This window comes from Hippoglossus stenolepis, chromosome 4, assembly GCF_022539355.2.
Source record: "Hippoglossus stenolepis isolate QCI-W04-F060 chromosome 4, HSTE1.2, whole genome shotgun sequence".
In the NCBI taxonomy this organism is placed as follows: Eukaryota; Metazoa; Chordata; class Actinopteri; order Pleuronectiformes; family Pleuronectidae; genus Hippoglossus; species Hippoglossus stenolepis.
The window spans coordinates 13,163,887-13,185,857 of NC_061486.1; the positions used below are offsets into that span (position 1 = coordinate 13,163,887).

General features: G+C 41.4%; 2 protein-coding genes across 5 annotated transcripts in view; both read left to right on the forward strand.

Annotated features, from left to right (window-relative positions):
• The window catches only part of limk1a (LIM domain kinase 1a), a 56,336-nt gene extending 36,994 nt beyond the window's left edge, over nucleotides 1–19,342 (forward strand). For all 3 annotated transcript variants that reach the window (XM_035154918.1, XM_035154917.1, XM_035154920.1), the window contains 13 exons: nucleotides 4,565–4,674; nucleotides 6,494–6,709; nucleotides 6,974–7,079; nucleotides 7,932–8,143; nucleotides 8,695–8,881; nucleotides 9,142–9,228; nucleotides 11,959–12,090; nucleotides 12,282–12,341; nucleotides 13,015–13,080; nucleotides 13,518–13,686; nucleotides 13,861–13,916; nucleotides 14,530–14,687; nucleotides 15,325–19,342. In XM_035154918.1, coding sequence (XP_035010809.1) covers nucleotides 4,565–4,674; nucleotides 6,494–6,709; nucleotides 6,974–7,079; nucleotides 7,932–8,143; nucleotides 8,695–8,881; nucleotides 9,142–9,228; nucleotides 11,959–12,090; nucleotides 12,282–12,341; nucleotides 13,015–13,080; nucleotides 13,518–13,686; nucleotides 13,861–13,916; nucleotides 14,530–14,687; nucleotides 15,325–15,499 — 1,734 coding nt within the window. In that variant the 3' untranslated portion in view covers nucleotides 15,500–19,342. The remainder of the gene's footprint in view (nucleotides 1–4,564; nucleotides 4,675–6,493; nucleotides 6,710–6,973; nucleotides 7,080–7,931; nucleotides 8,144–8,694; nucleotides 8,882–9,141; nucleotides 9,229–11,958; nucleotides 12,091–12,281; nucleotides 12,342–13,014; nucleotides 13,081–13,517; nucleotides 13,687–13,860; nucleotides 13,917–14,529; nucleotides 14,688–15,324) is intronic.
• Nucleotides 19,343–20,568: 1,226 nt separating this feature from the next.
• The window catches only part of sept4b (septin 4b), a 46,385-nt gene continuing 44,982 nt past the window's right edge, over nucleotides 20,569–21,971 (forward strand). The window contains exon 1 of one of the 2 annotated variants that reach the window (XM_035155098.2): nucleotides 20,569–20,810. In XM_035155098.2, the coding sequence (XP_035010989.1) occupies nucleotides 20,759–20,810 (52 nt within the window). In that variant the 5' untranslated portion in view covers nucleotides 20,569–20,758. The remainder of the gene's footprint in view (nucleotides 20,811–21,971) is intronic. The other variant, XM_035155102.2, reaches the window with a different exon arrangement.

The window sequence follows — 21,971 nt, forward strand, 5'->3', positions numbered from 1 at the left end:
CACATGTTTCAACACACATGCTATGTGGATTCTGTACACCATATGCATAATGTTTTATATCACCTTCCATCCTATGTGTGTTTTACAAAAGCTTGCACTTTCAATTAATTCTGAAAGTTATTCCCAATAATTAGCTCTATAAAATACTCATCAAATATCTTGTTTTCTGACCATCAGTAAAAAAAAAATATATATATAACTACATATCATACAAGGCTTAAAAAAAAGTATTTACAATTTGGAGGCTGGGAGCTGTGACGTCTGCGGGTTGTTCGTCCGAGGGGTTAAATCTAGTTTGATTAAAAATTACTTCAACTTTTGATCAAAATGGCAACAGAACTGGATGCATAAAGAAATCATTTGGAACCCATAAAATGTTTTGAAAGTGTGTAACTAAATTACTCTGTTTGAAATGTAACCAATATAAAGAGCAACAAATAAGTAGAAGTTGTTCCTTATTCAACAAAATGTAGCCTTTAAGAATATTTTTACAGATTTCAGCTGACGTCTGACATCTCTGACATTTTGTACAAACTAATTCTAACGTCCGGAGGTTTTATTACTCAGACCTCATCTCAGGAAAAGTGGGCGACTGGCCTGAAGGAATGGTCGAGAAACCCACCAACATGTTTCTCAACTGTTTAGTGTCACACAGTATTAGTGTCATAAATTCCTCCAGATGGCTTAAAAGGGTCTCTTCACTCTGCAGCCCAACTTAAGGTCACATGTATAAATCTTTAAAAACAAATAAAACTAAAGGGCCCTGACAGGCTCAGTCAACAGTCTCTGAGGCTGACCATCACTCCTGGTTCTATATTGCTTCAATTATACTTTGGGAATTTGTTGTGTCATATAATGGAAGCATTGGTTTTAACTCTTGAATGCATTCTTTTCTCTTTTTTTCTATGATCTTAATGATGAGTGTACTACAGGGCTGAATGAGTGAACATTGTTATTGCTGGTAGTAGGTAATGCCCACAAGGTTAGACAGGGAATTACAAATCTGACACAACAAACAACAAATTACAAAATGCTTTGCTAAAAAAATCTCAGTAAAAAAACAAGGTCAACCACATTTGCATAATCTAATATTTCCCACTCTTTCTGCATCTGTGCTTGTAACACTGAAACTCATACAACATACAACCTATGTATGCAAAAGGACCAAAAAACAGTGATATCTAATTTACAAAAGGATAAACTGTTATTTTGAATTGATATATTGATATCATTTTGTAATGTTACAGTGATTTTTGATTAGACTTTGTATCGAGGAGTCACAAGTAAAAGCGGTTCGAAGTCTAAGTCACAATAAACGTAATGCATCATTTTGTACTTGAGCTACATTTCCTTTAGTTCATTTATGAAGTCACGGTCACAATTACACCATTTAAATCTGGAATTAAAATACAGATTGCAATCAGATAGAGCTTGACCACATGAAAGCACAAGTGTAATCACACCCAAAGATGCACGATTGTGATCTGATCGGTCAAACCACATCTGGAGGTGGTCAGTGTCACCCCCACGAACTTAAGTGTAAACGCATTTACATTGTCAATCCACACACAACAACTTTACGAGCGGAAACCACGTGTGACTGTTCCAAACCTGTGAGGCAGCAGCAGCTGCGGGGAGCTTGCAGCCACCAGCCCAGAGAAACACAAACAGTCCTCTCCTCAGTCCTCAGCTCAATGTTCTTGAAGACAGTCGTGGATGGAGACCAATTAAATAGCAAGAACACACAAAACCACAGCTTCACAAATGAACATCTTTTTGTGCTGTTGATTTTTGGGACCTGTGAGAAAGACAGGAGGACGTAACATGAGCTGGACGAAGCGATCGGATCTCAATCAGACAGTGGAGACACATATATAAAACTAAGTGTAAATGTAATCAGATTAAATTCAGATCTAGACACAATCCGGATACGAGACATATTTTAATACTTTAATGTAAGTAGAGTTAATATGATGAAGAGCCTCTTCACCCCTGGCAACGGAGCATTGTTCTGTAATTTGACCCACTTCCTCCTGCACCCCATCGACCCGCTCCCCTTCCCCCCCGGGGAGACATGTGCACACAGTCTGGTTTGCCTCTAGAAGAAGAGGAGGCCACGAGGCTACATGACCGGCTAACACGCAGTCATGGGCACGATGAGCTCACACACAAAGATTGAAGTACACTCTGGGAGGCTTGAGGACACGTGAAGCCGCAGTACCGTGTGGAGCGGAGATGAGAAACGGAAGAAGTGGGGCGTTAACACGATGTGATGTTTCTTGAGTCTGTCTTTTGAGAGCTGCGAGGCGGTCACATGCTTTGAAATCACGTATCTGTCAATCTGTCTTTATCTGTATACTTTGGAGAGGAAGCATGTCCTAAATTTTAGGGCAGCAGCTGTCGCCTGTCAGAAGTGGTTTTAAAGAGGAGGTGTGTGTGTGTGTGTGTGTGGGGTGGATGTGTTGCATGGCAAGCAAATGGCAGCCAGCATGTCAGGTTGTGAAGCAGCCACACGCCCTTTTCATCTCCGTCCAGCTGTCCTCCTTTTCCTGTCTTTCCCCTAAGTCCTACACACACACACACACACACACACACACACACACACACACACACACACACACACACACACACACACACACACACACACACACACACACACACACACACCACTGCCAAAACTCACAACATAAAAACCAAAATGTTGTATTTAACCTTTAAATGATTTCTGAATCTTTCCTTGGTTTCCTCCTTAGATTCTCGCTCTCGTCTCTCTTTGGTCCTTTTCTTTTCTTCTCTCTGATTCGTATCCTCTATCTGGCTGATGTCTGACAGTAATTGTTAATGCCTCCTTTTTACGAGGCTGCTTGGAGGATAAATAAAGAAATGAAGATGGTCATTAAGCCATGCAGCTGCCTCGTCCTCTCGTCCATTACACATCCGCTATGCCTCTGTTTTCTCCTCCTTCTCTATACGATCTTTTATGATCAGCTTGAGCATTAAACAACATGGAGTCAAGAGGAGAGCTTTTTAATCTTACCATTGATTTCTTTGTAGCTCTAAATCTTTGTCATTTTTACTCTAAAAAATGAAAAAAGAAGGATTTAAATAAGCCAGACCAATTACATTATACTTCTCTGTGTATCTGGGCCAAGTGGTGGCATCTTTTTCTGGTGTTTAGCTGGAAGGAGCTGCTCCAATGAATTACTTAAAAAGCTGTTAATTAATAAGCCTGCACGGTGTGTTCCTCCCTGCAGCCCGAGGGCCGGTGGCATGTGTTTATCTGTTTGTGTTCACTCGTAGTTTTACTGCTGCTCTCCCAGGAGGGTGGGGCAGCAGCAGACACATGGCTTTAAACAGCGATTTTATTGATTCTTTGATCCTCCCATTTTCTCCCTCTTTGCCCTCATTTTGTTTCACTTTTATCGATCATTTGAGCCACGTGTCTGTTCTGCTTTAATTTTTCTTTAAGGCTGCAGCAGTGGATGAGTTTTTTGTGTCTGTATCCATGTTGATAAAAAAGAAATACTTTACCTTTTATTATCTCGGAATTTCCTTTTTGCAGTCAAGAAATAGACTTATTAAAAGTAATTAATACATAAACATGCAATATAAACACAGGGAAATATAAAATTATAATTAAAATTGAAATAGTATCTACAGTGCAAACAGAATATACAGTGTGAGCAGAAATTATAGTGAAACAGGATTTGACATAAGCAATTGAATTGTATTTTAAGGAATCTTGATGCAAGTATCTATGTTTTTGCTTTGATTTTTATTTGCATTGAATGGATTCTTCTTTGTGGGGTTGTCCTGTGTGCAGTGCCCCTCCCCGGACTCAGTACACTGAATTAGCATTGCAGATCATTGCAGTTGAGAGGTGCTGTCAGGGGGCCCAGCTCCCTTCAAAATGTTCTGCCTCTCAAAGCAAAAATGTGTAGCTCATGTTTAATCATAGAGACAATTAGGTGGTGGAGTCGGTGGGTCATTTGCATCCAAGGGGCGTTAAAAAGGATGGATATTGACATGTAAAGGAGGCAGCATTAGTCGATCAGAGTCACAACAAGCGAGGACACACATTTAATGAGGAGCAGTGTGAGTGGGACGCTCAGTGAGGCTGATCTTTGTCTTCGGTTTTCTCCTGCTGGTCTGAAGAACGCCCAGAAGTGAAACCTCCAGCTGCAGCATCACGCTCCGATCTGCCACACTGATTAATCTGCTCATTGCCTCCCTCGTTGTTTGGCCATAACTCAATTCCCTCTCCTTTTTTGCAAAACTGCCCTAAGCCCTGGAGGGGGATCTGGCTGCACTAAACTCAATCTCCCAGCTTGTAATTCAGCTTTACCCTCAGCGGCCAGACCTCGCCCTACTTCTCCGACCATTTATCAAAGCCTCATGTTGCCTGTTGCTCTGGTCACGTCACAGACACTTTTGTTGTAGATCCCTGTTTTCTCTCTGGATCAGAGAACAAGATCTTCAACTTTCTAACATTGTGGTTTACAGTTTCTAGAAAATGAATAGAACACTATTTATCTAATTATGCTTGTGGTTTTCTTTCTAACAGGTCGCAGGGGAACAGAAATATCACCCAGAATGCTTCACCTGCCTGAACTGCAGGGCATTCATCGGTGATGGGGACACGTACGCTCTGGTGGAGAGGTCCAAGCTCTACTGGTGAGTCTGAAATATCAAAATCTTTCAAAACCAAAATTAAAATATGATTTATTCATCCTGTTTTACCACTGGTAGCCATGACAATGCAGTTTGTGACCCTTTACTTTGTGTGTTTTATTTCCCCCTAACTTATATTACTTGTTTCAGTTAGTTGTCTTAATTCCCTCCTCTGCCACAAACTAATCCACTCGAAATCCCTTTGAAGTGCGACCAAACCCACAGAGCAGAAGCCAAAGCTGCCGTTGACTGACAGAATCTGAAGTTTATGCTGCTTATTTTGGACTTCAAAGAACTTATTGTCGACATTAGCACAAAATGTGGGGACGGCTGACACAAAGCACAGTGGGAAAACCAGGGCAACCGCACTTTTATCAGGCGTAGTTAAATTTATGGTTTAAAATGTGCTGCTTTTGATATTTTGTAGGCTACTTTTTGCAGCTAGAAACATACTAGAAACTACTCAAAATGCAGATGTTTGCAGCTGGAGGCAGATGCACTGTAGAAAAGCAGTCAGTAGTTTCAGATGAGATCACTGGTATTAAAGATAGGGTTGGTAATCCTGGAAAAGCTGTAAAAAATGCTACAGATACATTTGATACAATGTCTGAATGAAATGATCGGTCGTGTTTTGTTTTTTCAGATGAATTTATTTATTGATGGGACATTGAGAAGATTAAAACAAATAAGATTACTAGAAGTGCACTTAGAGCTCATACCTCTGCCAAGACTGATTGGCCACTTTATCACCATACTGCGTGTACATGTATTGAGAGCAGATACATCCAGGTCATATTCTGGATCCACAGCAAATTCACCTGATATAGATATTATCACTGTACATTTGCCTGATTTTTTTCCATCAAGTTCTCTGCATTATACATTGAGAAATTCACAAAAATGTAACAAAAACGAATCAACCAAAATAGTGAAAAATGCTCCGTCTCGCAATGTTAAAGAAAGTGACAAAACAATTGCCGGATCCGCCCTTTTAATTGAATCAGCTCCAAAATGTAATTGGTTCTTTCTTGGCCCATACTCCACCTTTCCACTGAGTTTGAATTAAGTTGGTTCCGTATTTTTTGCCTAATGCTGCAAACAGAAATGAAAACACAACCTTGGCTGAGGTGATAAACAGCAGTTACAGTAAATCTCACATCAGGAACATTATGAAAATCATCAGTCGCTCGCAGATCTTATTATGTGTTTGTTTCAGGTTCCTGTTGTTTTCCACTGGAACTGCAGTGTAGGTTTTTATTGTGACCGTCTTGAGCCCCAGGGTTTAAAAAACAGGGTTAAGCGTTAAACAAGCTACACAACACAGACACGTAAAGACACAACAGTCTTTGTCTGCTCCTCTGAGTAGAGGTGGATGATGACTGTGTGATTCAGTCTGATCACTACATCCCTTCGTCGGCAGACTGGGTCTTTTCAGGTGAGAGCAGGAGAGGAACTCTGCCATTACGTCAAATTCTGATAGACATGACGAATGAATGAATGAGTAAAGTGTGTTCCAATTTTTTGGGGAACAGATCTTGACTTTTCAGAAGTCACGCTGACCCTCACGTCTGAACATTGAGTGCACAGTGTTTATCCAAAGCTCAAGCAACATCCTGTCAACAACATGTGATGCTGTGAAAACAGTTCTAATGAGAACTTGACGTTCCTCTTATGATTTCATGGACGGTTGTCGAGCCAGAGACCTCACGTGGATTTTCATTTTCTGGACTTCATAGCCTCCTTTTTTTTTTTGTATAACTGCCCTCCTTCTTTCCATCCTTCCCTCTCTCATCTTTTGTCTCCTCTTCCTCTCTGGGTGCAGCGGTCACTGTTACTACCAGACCATCGTCACCCCGGTGTCGCTGCCGGACTCGCCATGCTCACGAATCCCTCACACGGTCACACTGGTGTCCATCCCAGCCACCGCCGAGAGCAACAACGGACGCAGGGGGCGAGGTTTCTCTGTGGCCATCGATCAGCCACTGAGCCCGACCAATGGCTACAGCCCTGATCATGCACTCACCATCAGAGTCTCCCAGTGAGTTGATCTCCATCTGTGTGTGTGTGTGTGTGTGTGTGTGTGTGTGTGTGTGTGTGTGTGTGTGTGTGTGTGTGTGTGTGTGTGTGTGTGTGTGTGTGTGTGTGTGTGTGTGTGTGTGTAAAATGTAGACGGATGAGATTAATTATAAAATGTGCAATTCAGAGGAAGGAAAATTAATTCTCTGTTATTCAAATGAGCTGAGAAAGGTGTTTGAAAAGTTATTTTATCCTCTGTTATCTGTTCCTCTTCTTTTTCATCCAGGGTGGACCCAGACTGCATCAGTCCAGATGTGAAGAAATCCATTCATGTTGGAGACCGGATCCTGGAAATCAACGGGACGCCCATTCACAATGTTCCTCTGGACGAGGTATTCACCACACTGGTCCTGTGTCAGTGTGAATGAACTATGATTCTTTATTGTAAATATGCAAATGACACCACAGTGCATTGAATGTTATCATGCTCCTGTGTTGGTAGTTTGACCTAGTGAACAAGAAACGACCAAACTTTAATTGTGACTCTCAATAATAAGTATAACAGCTAGCGGATACATAGGAACTGACTTATTAAGAAACAAGTTAATTTTTGTTTTGTGCCATGAATATTGAAACGAACATGTTTAATCTTCTGTGATCTACTTAATACAGGGATTATGCACGGTCTTAAAAAATGTAAAATATAATCATCTGGATTATGAATATATATTTTGAGAGAAATGTACAATTTGTACATTGTAGTTGTAGTTCTTTCTCAATGATATTAAGAAACATTAACACAAAGAAAGACTATGGAGAATGGATATGGGGGCATTTCTTTCTACTAAGCTACTTCATCTTTTATTCAATTATGGGGAAGTGTAAATAATTCTTTGACTCTGATATTCCTTCATATTTGTCGTATATGACTTAAAAAGTCTTAAATTTAACTTGTGGAAACCTGAAGAAAGCCTGTATTATAGAAGTTATACTAATGGTTTATTGTTGAGCCTCAGACTTGTAAAAGCTTAATATTTCTCTGTGGTGAGAGGGAAATCAAATATTCATTAAAGCTTCAGGCACCAAGCAGCAGAAGTGAATTTTTCATCTCACTGAACTTACAAACAGATCCAGGCTGAGTGTTATAAAGCTTTACTTCATCCATCAGACCGTTTCTTCAGCTATGAGACAGATCTCTGCTGTTCTAATTCTGACTCCTCCCCAAACCACCTCCTCTGCTCCAGATCGACTTGCTGATCCAGGAGACGAGCCGGCTGCTGCAGCTCACCATCGAGCACGACCCTCACAGTCAGGGGCTGGAGGGAGGCTCCTCAGGGGCTGAAGAGCACGTGGACGGGCCCCTGTCCAGCCCCTTGTCTGAGGGGCCCAGCCCCGTCCTGCCCATCACCCAGCCCCCCAACCCCGACATCAGCAACCTGAGATCCCGCATCATCACGTAAGAAATATGAACAGATGTAGAACTACTCTACTTTACAGTAGAGAAGTGCACAATAGAAAACACTATTGGAATGTACTCAATGTAAAGAACCCTCTTGTGATAAAATGTATGAATCAATGTATAGTTACTTAAGTGTGTTTTAACACCTTAAAACCACGTATATGTTTAATTGTGAGCAAAATGCATTTTGGCCTCTATATCTCTAAAATCTATTCACTGTAGAAGTGATTTCACTTTTCACATTACTCAATAATGTACTGATTAAATATTTGATTTCGAAAAATGTTTTGTATTTCTTTAACTTCAATTTTATCTCATACTATCAACATTAAAGCTCAAAAACTTTAGAGTGTATTTACAATAATTTTTCACATCATCCTCTTAGCATTTATTGTATTTGCCCTCAATACGAATGAAGTCAAATAAATGTCTCCTAATGAGCATTAGGATCCATCAGTATCTATAGTATTGCTGTTTCTTCTATTTTTCCCTCTCCTTGTCTCGTTGCTCCTCTTCTCATCCTGTCTGTCTCCCCTCTCACCCTCCAGGCGGAGCTGCAGCATTGATAAATCACCAGGTTCCAGTAATGCAGCATCCCCCAACTCCCAGAGGAAGGACATCAATCGATCAGAGTCGCTCCGCGTCGTTTCAAACCGAACGCACCGCGTCTTCCGGCCGTCTGACCTCATCCACGGAGAGGTGCTGGGGAAGGGCTGCTTCGGGCAGGCCATCAAGGTAGATGAGGGGGTTAAAGAGACACTGACATCTTATCATCATACATAGTGTTTTCATGTGGTTATACTCATGATGTCCAGAAGATGGCAGCATTGAGGTGTTTGTAGATTTAACACAAATTCCCATTTTCACATACTAAATGATATGCAATGTAATGTAATGACTGTCACAATCAAATGTTTATGGATAATATTACTAATAATATTTTCTTCCAGCTGTTTGCTCAACTTGATTTGTTGCATCATTGCGTTTGGTTGTAGGTGACCCACAAGGAGACCGGGGAGGTGATGGTGATGAAGGAGTTGATTCGCTTTGATGACGAGACACAGAGAACATTCCTGAAAGAGGTAAGATCTACTTTATTGTAATCAGAGGCCAAAAGAAGATTCATTTTGTGTCCTAAACAGAAATAGGAAATTCGTAAGCCTTCACCTCACAAATAATATTAGTATAATCATGATTTAGTCAGAAATTAGAGTTAAAATAAGTGGCAAGAACCCAAAAGTTTGTGAAGAAGATTTGTTGCTTGAAAGTTTCAGGTTTAAATACGTGGACCAGCCTGGAAAAATCTGTGCTCAGAAAATAAAGAGGGAAAATGTGTCTGTGCCTGAGAAGGACCTGGTGATAGAGGTTAAAATTAGCAGCTCCTTCGTATGAATGTAGGACATGAGTGAATAAAACAGGAGCGGTTCTCCTCCTTGAATAAATGAAGGTAAAATATGTGCAACTGGAATGGGACTCAGTAGAGCGCATACCTGTTTAAATTCACTAGATCTGGATTTTTATTTGGATCTGCACCAAATTCCACACGATAATGAATATCAGGCCCCTGTTTTATTTCAGCAGCGTCCATGAATTATTCTCTGAGAAATCAAGGAAAATACTGAAAAACAACCCATCTCACAATGTTAAAGAAAGAGAAAAACAATTCCCGAATCTGCCCCCTGGTTTGGATCTGCACCCAAATTTAAAGGGTTCTTTCCTGACCCATCCCACATCCTGCCAACAGGTTTCATGGTAATCCATCCAGTAGTTTTTGTATAATCTTGCTGACAAACAAACAAATGCGAAAAAAATGAAATGAGAAATACCCCCCAAAAGCTTCACCTCTCCATCTCGTCCTTCCATTAATCTGAAAAGATAACACAGACTGACTCGTGCATAGAAGCCTGGAGTGTTTGAGTCATTGTTACTCTTGAAGTGGCCTAGACGTTCCTATATGATGTTTGGTATCGCAGTTAAAGACCTTCTAATTAGGATGTTTGAAGTTCTCAAACGTATTCTCCTCTGGTTGTGTGTATGTAATGTACGTGTGGCGCCCTAGTTTAACTATTTAGCTACAATAATAAAGTCTTTGCTCTGTAATTAATGCGGATGACCACGAAGTAAAACAAACCTCAACCACGATGAAGCGTGATTATTATGACTCCCTCAGGCTGTTTGTTGTGTAGGTGGCCCATATCTCACGTCACCGAGTCTCTTGTGATCATGTGCTTCACGGCCTCTCTGGTGAAAATAAGACAGGAATGCACCAAACGCTTAAGACAAAGACATCACGAGACTCGAGTGGTAATATTTCAGGTTTATGTGTGTAACGGGGATGTGTCTCCTCCTCCTCTTCGCAGCCCGAGCTTCAGGGAGGGACGTGTTTTATGAGGTGTCGCTCCGAACGGCACATGTAACCGATTAAACCACAGCTTTGAACCAAGTTTTCTCTCTGTTGCCTTTGAAATGCCTTTGAATAGAGAGAAATAGTAACGTGAGAAATCAGCAAAACGAATTGTGTAGTGGAGTCACAGGACTGAGGCTGAGACAAAGCTTTCGATTCACTGGCAACTTTGGTATTCTGTTGGGTTTATAAAGTCTTAATGATGCTGTATTTCTACCTGATAAAAGTCAGTCTGCATGTTTACAGACTCACAAAGTTCAGTGACCTGAAACCACGAGTAGACTTTATCCACAGGGGCCATGTTGTCATGAAACAGTCGGTAAACACAGATGTTTAAATTAAAGGTCTGTATTGAAATATAACAGAAGCCTCATTGATGTGATGAGTAACACATGTGTTTACCCACTGCTTCTTTTCAACATGGCCGCTGTCAGATCAACAATTCATTGTAGCTGTGAAAAGTCGTCAAACTTGATTCCACTCTGACGGCTGTATGCTAAATTGAAAGCTATAGCGAGCAGCTATCTTAGCCTAACACAAAGACAGTTCCTGGTCGGTTGCGGGGTTAGGAGTTAGGTTTAACCTTTAATCCTAACAAACAAGATCTATAACATCTTGGTCTTAGATGTTGAAGGTCAAAGGGTTACCCACACCCTGACTAACATCCTAACATCCATTACATCCTTTGTGAGTCCCAGTTGTGCTGGTAGGTGGATTGTGTTACAATAGGACAGAGCCAAACAAGCTTTCCCTTCTTTCTTTCTTTCTTTCTTTCTTTCCTTCCTTCCTTCCTTCCTTCCTTCCTTCCTTCCTTCCTTTTTATTTCTGTGTAATGCAGAATATTACGCAGTTCACAATGAAAGGGACATGAAACTCACTCTCACCTGGTACAGATCCACTGTTCTTCCTCTAAATTAAAGTTAGGTCCAGTTCCTACAGTCAAAGGTAAAAATACTTGATCTCAGCTGAGCACATAGAGATCTTTGGTTGTTACATTATATGTAACATATTGTTCTCTGGGCCATATTCATCTTTTAACAGTGGTATCACATCTCTCAACTAACTATCAGCAGGAAAAGTAAAAAAGCACATGTCCCAAAATATCAAACTATCCCTTTAAAGTTTTATTTTACCAAAACTCAAAATATTTTGTACTTAACCCACATTAATGTTCAACTCAGACTTCTGTTCACTGATATTTACTCTTACATTTACAGCAGTGGTGTGGTTATGATTTTTATTAATAGAAAGCAGAACTGCAAAGAGTCAAAATCATACTAAGAAGTGAAGTGTGAACCAGCAGAATGATCTCAGACTTTACAAGATAAACTACTTTAATATCGCCGACTGTGACTTATTGCAGAGAGGTTGTGTCAGTGTGTAAAAATACTGTGTGTTGTTTCATCAGGTGAAGGTCATGCGTTGCCTGGAGCACCCCAATGTGCTCAAGTTCATCGGAGTCCTCTACAAAGACAAGAGACTCAACTTCATCGCTGAGTACATCAAAGGAGGCACCTTGAGGGAAATCATCAAGAAAATGGTGAGAACGGAGTTTGCACCTGCAGGAACAGGAGTTTGTCTATTTCCTGTTCACTATTCAAAATGCATGGGGAAGGCCTGGTTGTGGCTGAGGACATGATCTGATCCTCATTGTACTTTGACGATCTTTAAGTTAGATTACATGATTTATCAGCAGCACTTTTGACATTTTCTTTTTTTTTCCTCTCACAGGACAGCAACTTTCCCTGGAGCCAGCGGGTCAGTTTTGGCAAGGACATAGCTGCTGGGATGGTGAGTTCAAAGATGGAAGTGCATTGTAAATTTTAAATAGTGTATGTCTTATCGGCCAATCGAAAGGGCTTCACTCTACATACCACATACACCCATTCACCCAGACAAATGCATATATACCTTCTGCACATGCCTTACCTTTTACACACACACACACACACACACACACACACACACACCACACACACACCACACATACACACACCCACACACACACACACACACACACACACACACGCACACTCAGGCAGTACACTTAATTATGTGAACTGGAGGAGCCAGGGATTAAACCACCAACCTTCTGATGAGTGGATGACTCTACCTCCTGATTCACAGCTGCAATATAACTGCTGTAGTTTATATTATATTATATTATTAATGCATCCTGTTATCTTTTATCTCTCTCTAGTTGTCATGTTATTGAGCTACAACACTCCTCCTCATAACGTGTACGATATTTTCCATCTTCCTCTGCGGAGATTACGGCATGAATTCTTGCAGGATTAGACCACGACTCCCTCATGTTTTCCCTTGAGCACAGTGATGAGTGTCGTGCGTGACTGGATTATTGTATTTGCAACAGCAGCTACTTGAGATGAAACAAGGCAAGATTGTTCCTCTCGGCTTTGAGATAACCACTAAACGCTGTCTCTCTGTCCTCTGTTCTATTCAGACATATCTGCATTCCATGAACATAATCCACCGGGACCTGAACTCACACAACTGTCTTGTCCGAGAGGTAAGAGCATGTATGGTCCTGTGTGTGTGTTTGTGGGCATACCTGTGCATATACAGTGTGTTTTCTGTATATTGTGACAGAGGATTTAACACGGTGCACTTGTCATGGGGCAGTTCAAATACAGAAATAAAGGAGAGCTTTGTTAGCAGGAGCTATAAGACACTACGCTTTAAGTCTTGAAACACGCTGCACACAACTAACCTCCAGCTTACCCCCTCAAACAGAGAGATCATTGTACATGTGTCACACAAAGTTTGTTATGTTCAGTTTACATCTAAAGTTCTTTTACTCTGCGATACGTTAGAAGCTGGAGGTTAAATTTCAAGCTTCTTTTGAAACGCCTCTGTTACCTTGAAGCTGTTATCTCTTGCAGTGACAGGCAGCATGTGCACTTGCAGCATTCATTGTTTATGACGTGTTGGATTTCCTTTGTGTAGAACAACACAGTGGTGGTGGCCGACTTCGGGCTGGCGCGGCTCATGATCGATGACAAGCACGAGGAGAAGTTTGCGCAGGGTAAACTGCCAGGTCTGAAGAGGCCTGACCGCAGGAAGAGGTACACGGTTGTGGGAAACCCCTACTGGATGGCTCCTGAGATGATCCATGGTATGAGCTACACGGACATTGCTTTTTCAGTTATACCTAAATAAAGATTTATTCAATTATACCCATTCACTTTCAGATATCTACAGAAAACTACTGTCACTGCAGTGCAGTATTTGATTGTGTGCTGTGTTCCTCCTAAATCCAATTAAAAAATGTGTCCTTTCTCCTTCACAGGAAAGAGCTATGACGAGAGAGTAGACATCTTTTCCTTTGGTATCATGCTCTGTGAGGTGAGTGACCCTGCACGCTCTCTAGCAGATAGCTAGGATTTCAGAGATGTAATTACAACCTCCAGCAAGGAGATTATATTGTTTGTTTGCAGGATTACACAAAATCTACTGAATTGATTTCCATGACATTTTGTGGAGGGGTAGGGCATGACCCAAGATAGAACTCATTAAATTTGGAGAACAGTTCTACTTCTTCTTGGTCTACAAAAGCTTACTTTTTTACATAATTTTTTTCTGCAAAATTCTAATAAATAGAATACAGTGTGCAGTTAATTTTATGTGTATGAATTTCCATATTCCTGGAGGCGCTTTCCAGAGCCTGTGTGGAAGTCTTTGGGCCCGGCCTCACACCTTCCGCTTTTTGGATTCAGAGTACGAATTCTCCACATGGACGCCATTAGCAAGAAAATAGTGCAGGGATTAGAGAGAGCAGGAAAGCAGAGCTGTTTTCATGTGGCTTCTGACGGGAAGGCAAACGGTAGTTGTGGTCTGTCGGGAATGATCAGCTACAGTTTGGTGGGTTTACTGTTTTTTCAGGGGACTCTGAATCCTTCCATCTTTAACTTGTCTTGTTCCTTCTCTCTGTGATCTTCTTGCTCCCCCCCCCCTCCAGGTAATTGGCAGGGTGAATGCAGATCCGGACTACCTCCCCAGGGCGATGGACTTCGGATTGAACGTGTCTGGTTTCTTGGAGCACTTCTGTCCCCCAGATTGTCCCCCTGCTTTTTTCCCCTTGGCTGCTGTGTGCTGTGACCTTGATGCAGACAAACGGTCAGACATCAACAATAGATTCACACTAAAATGTTACTGTGTGTAAAGGGACAGTTCACCCAACACAAACTTTTTTTCCTCTCACTCCAAGTTCAGTGTTATTAGCTCCGCCAAGGAGGTTAGGTTTTTATCTGCTTTTGTTTGTATAATAGCTCGCAGCATTAAACAAAAACTACACAAAACCTGGTGGAAGGATGTGGTTTGGGTCAGGGAGCGTATCCAGTCTTTTTTTTTCTCTTTCTTTAGCAGTGCGGGAGGTTGCGTTTTTTAACGTTTTCACCAATTGGAATAATTCATGTATGGAGATGAAAAACATCAGGCATGTTTAGGGAACTGATATATATGAGTGTGTGAAACTTGGTGTACCTTGATTGAATTGAATGTGACTGTTGGCCCTTGATGGAAGTATGCGCTCACCGAGTGACATTCTAGTTTGCTGAGTTTTGCATTTGTTGACTGAAGCTCATTCCAATATGGTTTTCTTTGAAATTTGTTTGTGGTTCTCAAAGTGAAAAATAATTTGAATATATTATCAATGTTTTTTGTGTTCTTAGGTGAACTGTCTGTTTGATTATATCAAAAAAGCTACAAAATATAAATTAATCAAAAATCCTGTGTTTTCTTTATATATTCTTAGTCCTGCTTTTTCCAAACTGGGGGAGTGGATGGACAACCTTCAGATGCACTTGGAAATGGGACTACCCCTGGTGTCCGAACTGGACACGCTTCACAAGGCCTTCTGGGAGAACCACAGCATGGCGCGCCCCGAAAACGGCCTGCACACCCACCCTGAACAGCCGGAGCAGGACTGAACACAAGAGGAGGTGTGGGAAAGTTGAATTAACGCCACTGGGGTGGCGACCGCCTGCCGCTGGTGGTGCGGTGACTGGAGGTGTCATGTACATATCCCTCCGTGTTTGAAGTAGACCCAGCGGGCTCAGGCTTAACAGATAGACTCAGGGGGAAAATGTGGATGTGAAAAGCCACCTGTGCGAGATGCACGCACACACATACAGACACACACACATACATAGGCAAGCATTCAGTCAAATCAAGAGACATTAACTGCGATAGCTTGATTCTGCTCCACCCAAAGCTTTAGTGGAGCATGTCATATGCAATCAGATCCAACTTTCAAATCATGACTCCTGAATCGTGTAGAATTAACATCATGCCTTTTAAAAAAACCTGTAGTTACCATAGTGTGTGTATGCACGTGCATAAGTTAGTCCAAAAAGTGAAACTTCAGCCTCCTCTCTACAGAGCACATGGTGCAGTCTGTGTTTGCAGGTGTTTCTCTCTGTGTTTGGTTTGATTTTGCTTTTGGGTTTGGATCTTAAAACGGAATTCATGAAAATTGCAAAGGAGAGGTGCCTGACTTGTCGCTCAAGACAAAGAGTTTGAGATCATGTTGCTGTCCAACTTGTGCACGTCAAACAAAACCCGTTCAAGCTTTAAATAGCTCACTGAGGAGTGCATGACTGTAAATAATGCCTTCAGGTCAGACCCTGGTTCATCGTGTCGCTCTGACCTCAGACCTGCTGCCCCTCATTTATCGTGTAGCTGACGAAATACTGAGGTACACATCACAAATCTGGTACGTTGCCTCCCCAATATTAAGAGCTTTTCAGTGCATCTCATTCACATTCAAGTGGCAACTTAAACTACATCATCCATTTTTACCCTTGTACATAGCTGGCGACATTGTAAATGTTTTAAATATTGTAAATGTACAGACATATTTTATATACGTACGCTGCATTGCCATATTTTTACTGGCCGACCAGTTGACATTAAAGGAGAGTGATGGTTGGGCTGCATTTAAAGGGGCAATTCCACTGTGGCAGGTTAGAGGCTTTTATTAGCATTTGAGAGATGAGGAATCTTATCACCATGAAACGTCTCAGTAAATGTTGCATTCTGTCATTTCCTTCCATCAAAAATATACTTCTAAAACATTTGATAGGCCCCATTATACTGGATTAGTGTCGGAAAAGAGTTCAAACTAAATCTGCATATTATGATCACCTCAGATTATTTGTGATATGATGATTTTGAGGGCAACAGATCTGTTGTTGATTATTACCTCTCATCTCATGTACGTGCACAGTAGTTCAGGTGTGTGTGGATAACAACACAAAGTATTGTCTTACCATGTCTGTTCACACATCTGTCTTTCCTCCTTTGTTTACATGAAAATGCTACCTGTAAATATCACTGTATATACGTGTGTGCGTCCTTACATCTGTCTGCGTGCGTTGCATAAATAATGCGCTCTCTTAAGAAATCATCTCTTCCACTGGTCACATCTCTCTCTTGCACCTTCTAACACAAGATTTCTGTCTCTAATCTAAACAAGCTTTTTATCTTAATTTCAATTTCCTGCTGTTTTCACGAGCTGCATGATGCACCACTGTAGGTCTGTCCAGCTTCTGAACCAAGTTTTTTTTCTTTTTCTAACTGATGTGATTTTAAATAAGAAAAAAAAGAATGGATAAAAAAAGTCGAGAGAGAAAGCCAGGCTATAAAGGAAAGACGGAAAAAAAAACAGCATTTGTTGATTAAACATATATATATAAATATATATATATAAAACCACTGAAATCTTTTTGTACAGATTTGAGTACTTTAATTTGCACTATCTTACCAAATGGCTGGTTAAAGCCATGTTTATTGATTTCCTCTCTTGGGCTACTTGTGATAAGGAAATAAATAATGTCAGTTCAGGTTGATATACATATGAATGCAAGACACTGATAGAGCCTTTCAACTGTAAAAATGGGATCTGGGGAATTTCATCCTCCTGATAGCAAACCGGATTATATCAGCATTAATAAATGATGTTTCTGATTATTAAAATGCATTTTTGTGCATGGATCAGGTTTTTAAAAACCTTTGGCAGAAGCCTTTTTTATCTGGCGCAGTTTTCAGACGTGAACTCTGGAGAATGTCCGGACAATGGGGTTCAAAGTTTCTCTGGAGTTTGCCTTATGAAAAACCCAGCAGGAGATCCTCTAGTCGGCCCTTATCACCAAAATCTCTCCTTAAGTCTTTGATGGTGTTTTCTTCAGTGTGTGTCACTGCTTTTTATCCTGAGATATTTGTATTCCTTTTGGTTTTTTAAAGTTTTGCCTCTGCCTCTGTGAAATGTCATCAACACACGCACTCGCTCGCGGTGAATCTTGTTGAGGATCTCCTGCTGTGTACTTTCTCCAGAGTTTCTCTGGCCATCCCCCTGGTAAAAATCAGAAGAATGTCTGGAGTCTTTTAAGCCGTTTTGAGACATGAATTCTGGAGAATGTTCACACATTTGGGTCTGGACTTTCTACAAAGTTTACCTTTCATACATGAACAATGCAACAGGAGATTCTCTGGTCAGACGCGTTCACAACTCAGAAATCTCTCTGTAGTGTTCAGGTCATGGGTGGCGCAACATGTCTGTGCCTTCTGTGTGTGTGGCACTGCTTTTTTGTGCTGAGATATTAGCTTTTTGAAGTTTTGGGCCTGTGACATGATAGAAACATCATCAACTCGCTTACCATGAATCCTCCAGAGGATTTCCTGCTGTGTTCTCACATCGGCTCATTCGGACATTCTCCAGAGTTTATACCAGAGGCCTTGCAGGACAAACTCCAGAGAAAGTCCGGAGCCTCTCACTCGAACATTTGCATTCTCTCATTCAGCCCCTCTGGAGAATGGAGATTATCTCCAGTGAATTTCTGGAAGCAGCTTTATTGTAAGTTAAATTATACACTAGGGGAAATATGAATTATATTTTCCATTGTCCACTTGAATACCTGCCAAGAAAGTATGTTTCCTGGTCTCTGCTACCTGGAGGATGTGATGTCCCAGTTCTGCTTGCTGCCTACAGACTGGTCCTTTGTGAAAGATGTCCTGTGTTGTTTCTGACTTGCTTGGTTTCACATGTGATGCCCCCAGAGGCTGCAACCACTGCTGATGATAGAGCACTTAACCCGGCCTGTCTCACCTCTCACCTTCTCCTCACACTTTTTGGCTCAGGGCCGTAAAATGTTTCCGGAGCTTACGTCACAGACACTAGGAGCGCATGTTACCCTCTGTCGATATAAACATAGGCTGATAACACAACACATGCTTCTGTAAACCGAGCCCCTCCTGGTTGATGTGTTCGTCCGTGGGCATGTAGTGTACGTGAGTGGCTTTGTTTCCGTCTCCATTCCTGTCGGAGCCATGTCGAGCATGTTAGACGCGTCGATGAGAATGTCTCAGCAGCACTTCTTTGCAAAGGATCGTTACCTCTGAACAATGCTGTGCCTTTGTTGTAAGCTAGCCTTGCCAACGACTCGAAAAAACGTGAACTGATTTCCTTTTTCTTTTGTTTTAATGTATCATAAGTGCGAGCCTGATTCAAGTGGACTGAATATCATTGCTGACACTATGTTGTATTAGATTTCATCTTGTTCTGTATGATATTTATATTTTCCAGATCTCCATTGCCAGTTTTGATATTTTAATATTATATTTCTTCTGTTGTCTTATTTAATTTTTTTTTTACACAAGCTGTGAAAACAATTCTGCACTTTAATCCTGAACGTGAACATATAGACTCTGAGGAGGCGACTGTTTCTTTTTCCTTTTGTCACAGCTAAAAATAAAACTGTTGCTCCTTAAACAAACCAAAGACTCAGTGTGTGTTCATTAATGATGACGTATCTCGGTCACTGTCAGTTCACGAAATCTCAATGACAAGAAAGGTCACAGCTTCACCTGTATTCACACCATCACCATGACTATTTCCACTTACTGAAGCACATATAGAGAATAAAGTACAACAGCTCCAAATATATATGAGTTCACATTAGAAGAGTACTGCTTTTTCCCAGTGGAGAAAATCTTGAGCTACATTGAACAGGTTAAAATAGTGTAAAGTAAAGGTAAGTTCACAAATCAACCACTAGATGTCGCAATCTAACTCTGCTATTTATTTTATGGTGAAATGACACTGCATTTAAAAACTAAACACAGCTGCATATATGTGTATATACACTATTGTCGATCCTGATAGTATAAATACTGCAAAATACTAGTATTTCTTCCTTTACTTAATTGACAAGTAGTCTTGAAACCAAAATGTATAAAAAGTCATTAAGGCCACAGCTATTAAAAACAACCCTCATGTATTAATGTGCTGTTATAGCATCCAAATTATTTTATGATGAGTATTATTACTGTTATTGGAAATATTTCATTTTGGGCCTCTCAGGTGCACGTGACCTTTCTCCCATCTCATCCACGTGCGATTGTTTTCATTTCGACGCTGCTGCAGCGGCGGCGGGAGACTCGTGACGTCACCGGCAGGGGGCGGGCGCGTGTGTCCGCGTTGCCAGTTTGGACGTTTTTCCGTTTAATGGACGAGTTGAATAGATTCTTGTTGGTTATTTGGGCTGCGGCTGTTTTTAAATATGAAACGAAAGAGGCGAGGTGAAAATAACCTTCACAACTTACATTTGAGCATGCAACCATTGTTTGTCATTCAACGCTGCTCACACTTAGTATTAGTACTAAGTATAGTATTAATCCGAAACCCAGACTCAGAGGACCACGCTAGTTATAACGCCGGAACTTGCTTGAGATCAATGAACATTTAAAATGTTCTTCTGTATTTAGATAATTTATCAATAGTTGTCAGTTAATTTAAGTGAATCTTAACAATATGGACCGATAACAGAGAATTCGGCGGAATAATTTTTCCAAAATGCAAACAACTGGGGCTAAAAAATAAACGTAGCTCAAGTTGAAGCTTGCGGCGTAAACAGAGAAGCTTTCAGTGTAACATGGCAACACGAGCATCAGTTTGAACGACACGCACGCGCGCACGCGCACACACACACACACACGCTGAGGGGGGACGGGTTTGTCCGGTCAAACACACACACTCACACACAGAGACTGTCATCTCACCGCAGTTGTGCGCAGACTGAGGGAATTAAGGAAATACCGAGGGAGCAGAAGAAGAGGGAGGTGAAGAAGACGAAGAAGAAGAAGACGGAGGAGGACGACGCAGCCTTTGACGCAAACTGAAACTTTGAGCGATGGAGAATTTGTCCAGCATCAACCGGTTTCGTTCCGCAGTGTTCAACCACGGTGAGTCCAGAAGCTCCAGCACATCCTCCTCACACCTGACTGCGTGTGTGGGATGTTTCACTCAGGTGAAGCTCGTCTTCTGTGTAAAATCACATTAAAACCCAGTAGGTCTTCAGTTTAAATGGATTCAGTGAGGGCTGTAGCATGAACAGTTAAAATGTTGTGCGACCTGATATCGTGTCTGCTCGCCTGCAAGTGATATTTCATCAAGATGTATAAGCCGAATATCGGAGTACGTGTTGTATTATGGGTGCAGAGTAATCGCACTGTCACAGGACACAGGGAACACTTCGTCCTGCTCAAAGAAAAGCCCTGAAAAGCCCAAAGCAGCATTCTGCAGTTATGCAAGAATGGTACCACACTAAACTATTTCAGGACCACGAAGACATGGCTGGATTGCACCGATAATGTGAGGTCTGCGTTAAATCCCTCACAGACTGTTTTCTTATTTACTCTCCAGCTGCAGTAAAACAAGCAGCTCGGCCTCTGGTTGTTGTGTCAAGAAGCTTCACACACTTTACACCTCTGTGAGTTCAGAGGCAGGAGCAGGACAGTGGAAAGTGCTTCTTCAATAGGCTAACACAATTAACACTTTCCATTTGACCCTTTGCTGCAATGCTGCAACAAATCACCGATCATCCACTATTAGGGCCCGAGCACCGATAGTGCGAAGGATTGATTAAGCAGAATTCCTTGTAGTCAGTTTGCTTTAATGTCACAGTGTCAGTGGTCATAGATTCTATTGATGTCTTAGGCTGTTGCAAAGGTGAAAGATTTATACGAGCTGAAGAGAAACAACAGTGTATTTGACCTAAACAGATCTATTAGTCGGTATGTAGTGATAGGTATAGCACCACCTACTGCCAAAAGAAGGTAAGCCTCGTTTTACAACTTTAATTAGATTTACATAAAATGTTAAATGTTGTTAACGTGACGGGAAGTGACGTGTTTATCCTTCCCGCGATGCACAAATTTACACGCAACATGGAGCCGTTTTGCCCAGTCCCTGTTTGTCCTCCCCCGCAGCCGCATCAGGTCCCGAGAAGTGCTAACGCCCGCACAGTGCTGCTCGCAGCCCCGGTTAGGGCCCGAGCACCGACATTACGAAAGCCTATTGCTTTTTCATTTAATAATTCAGGAAAATTATTCGCATTTTTGACA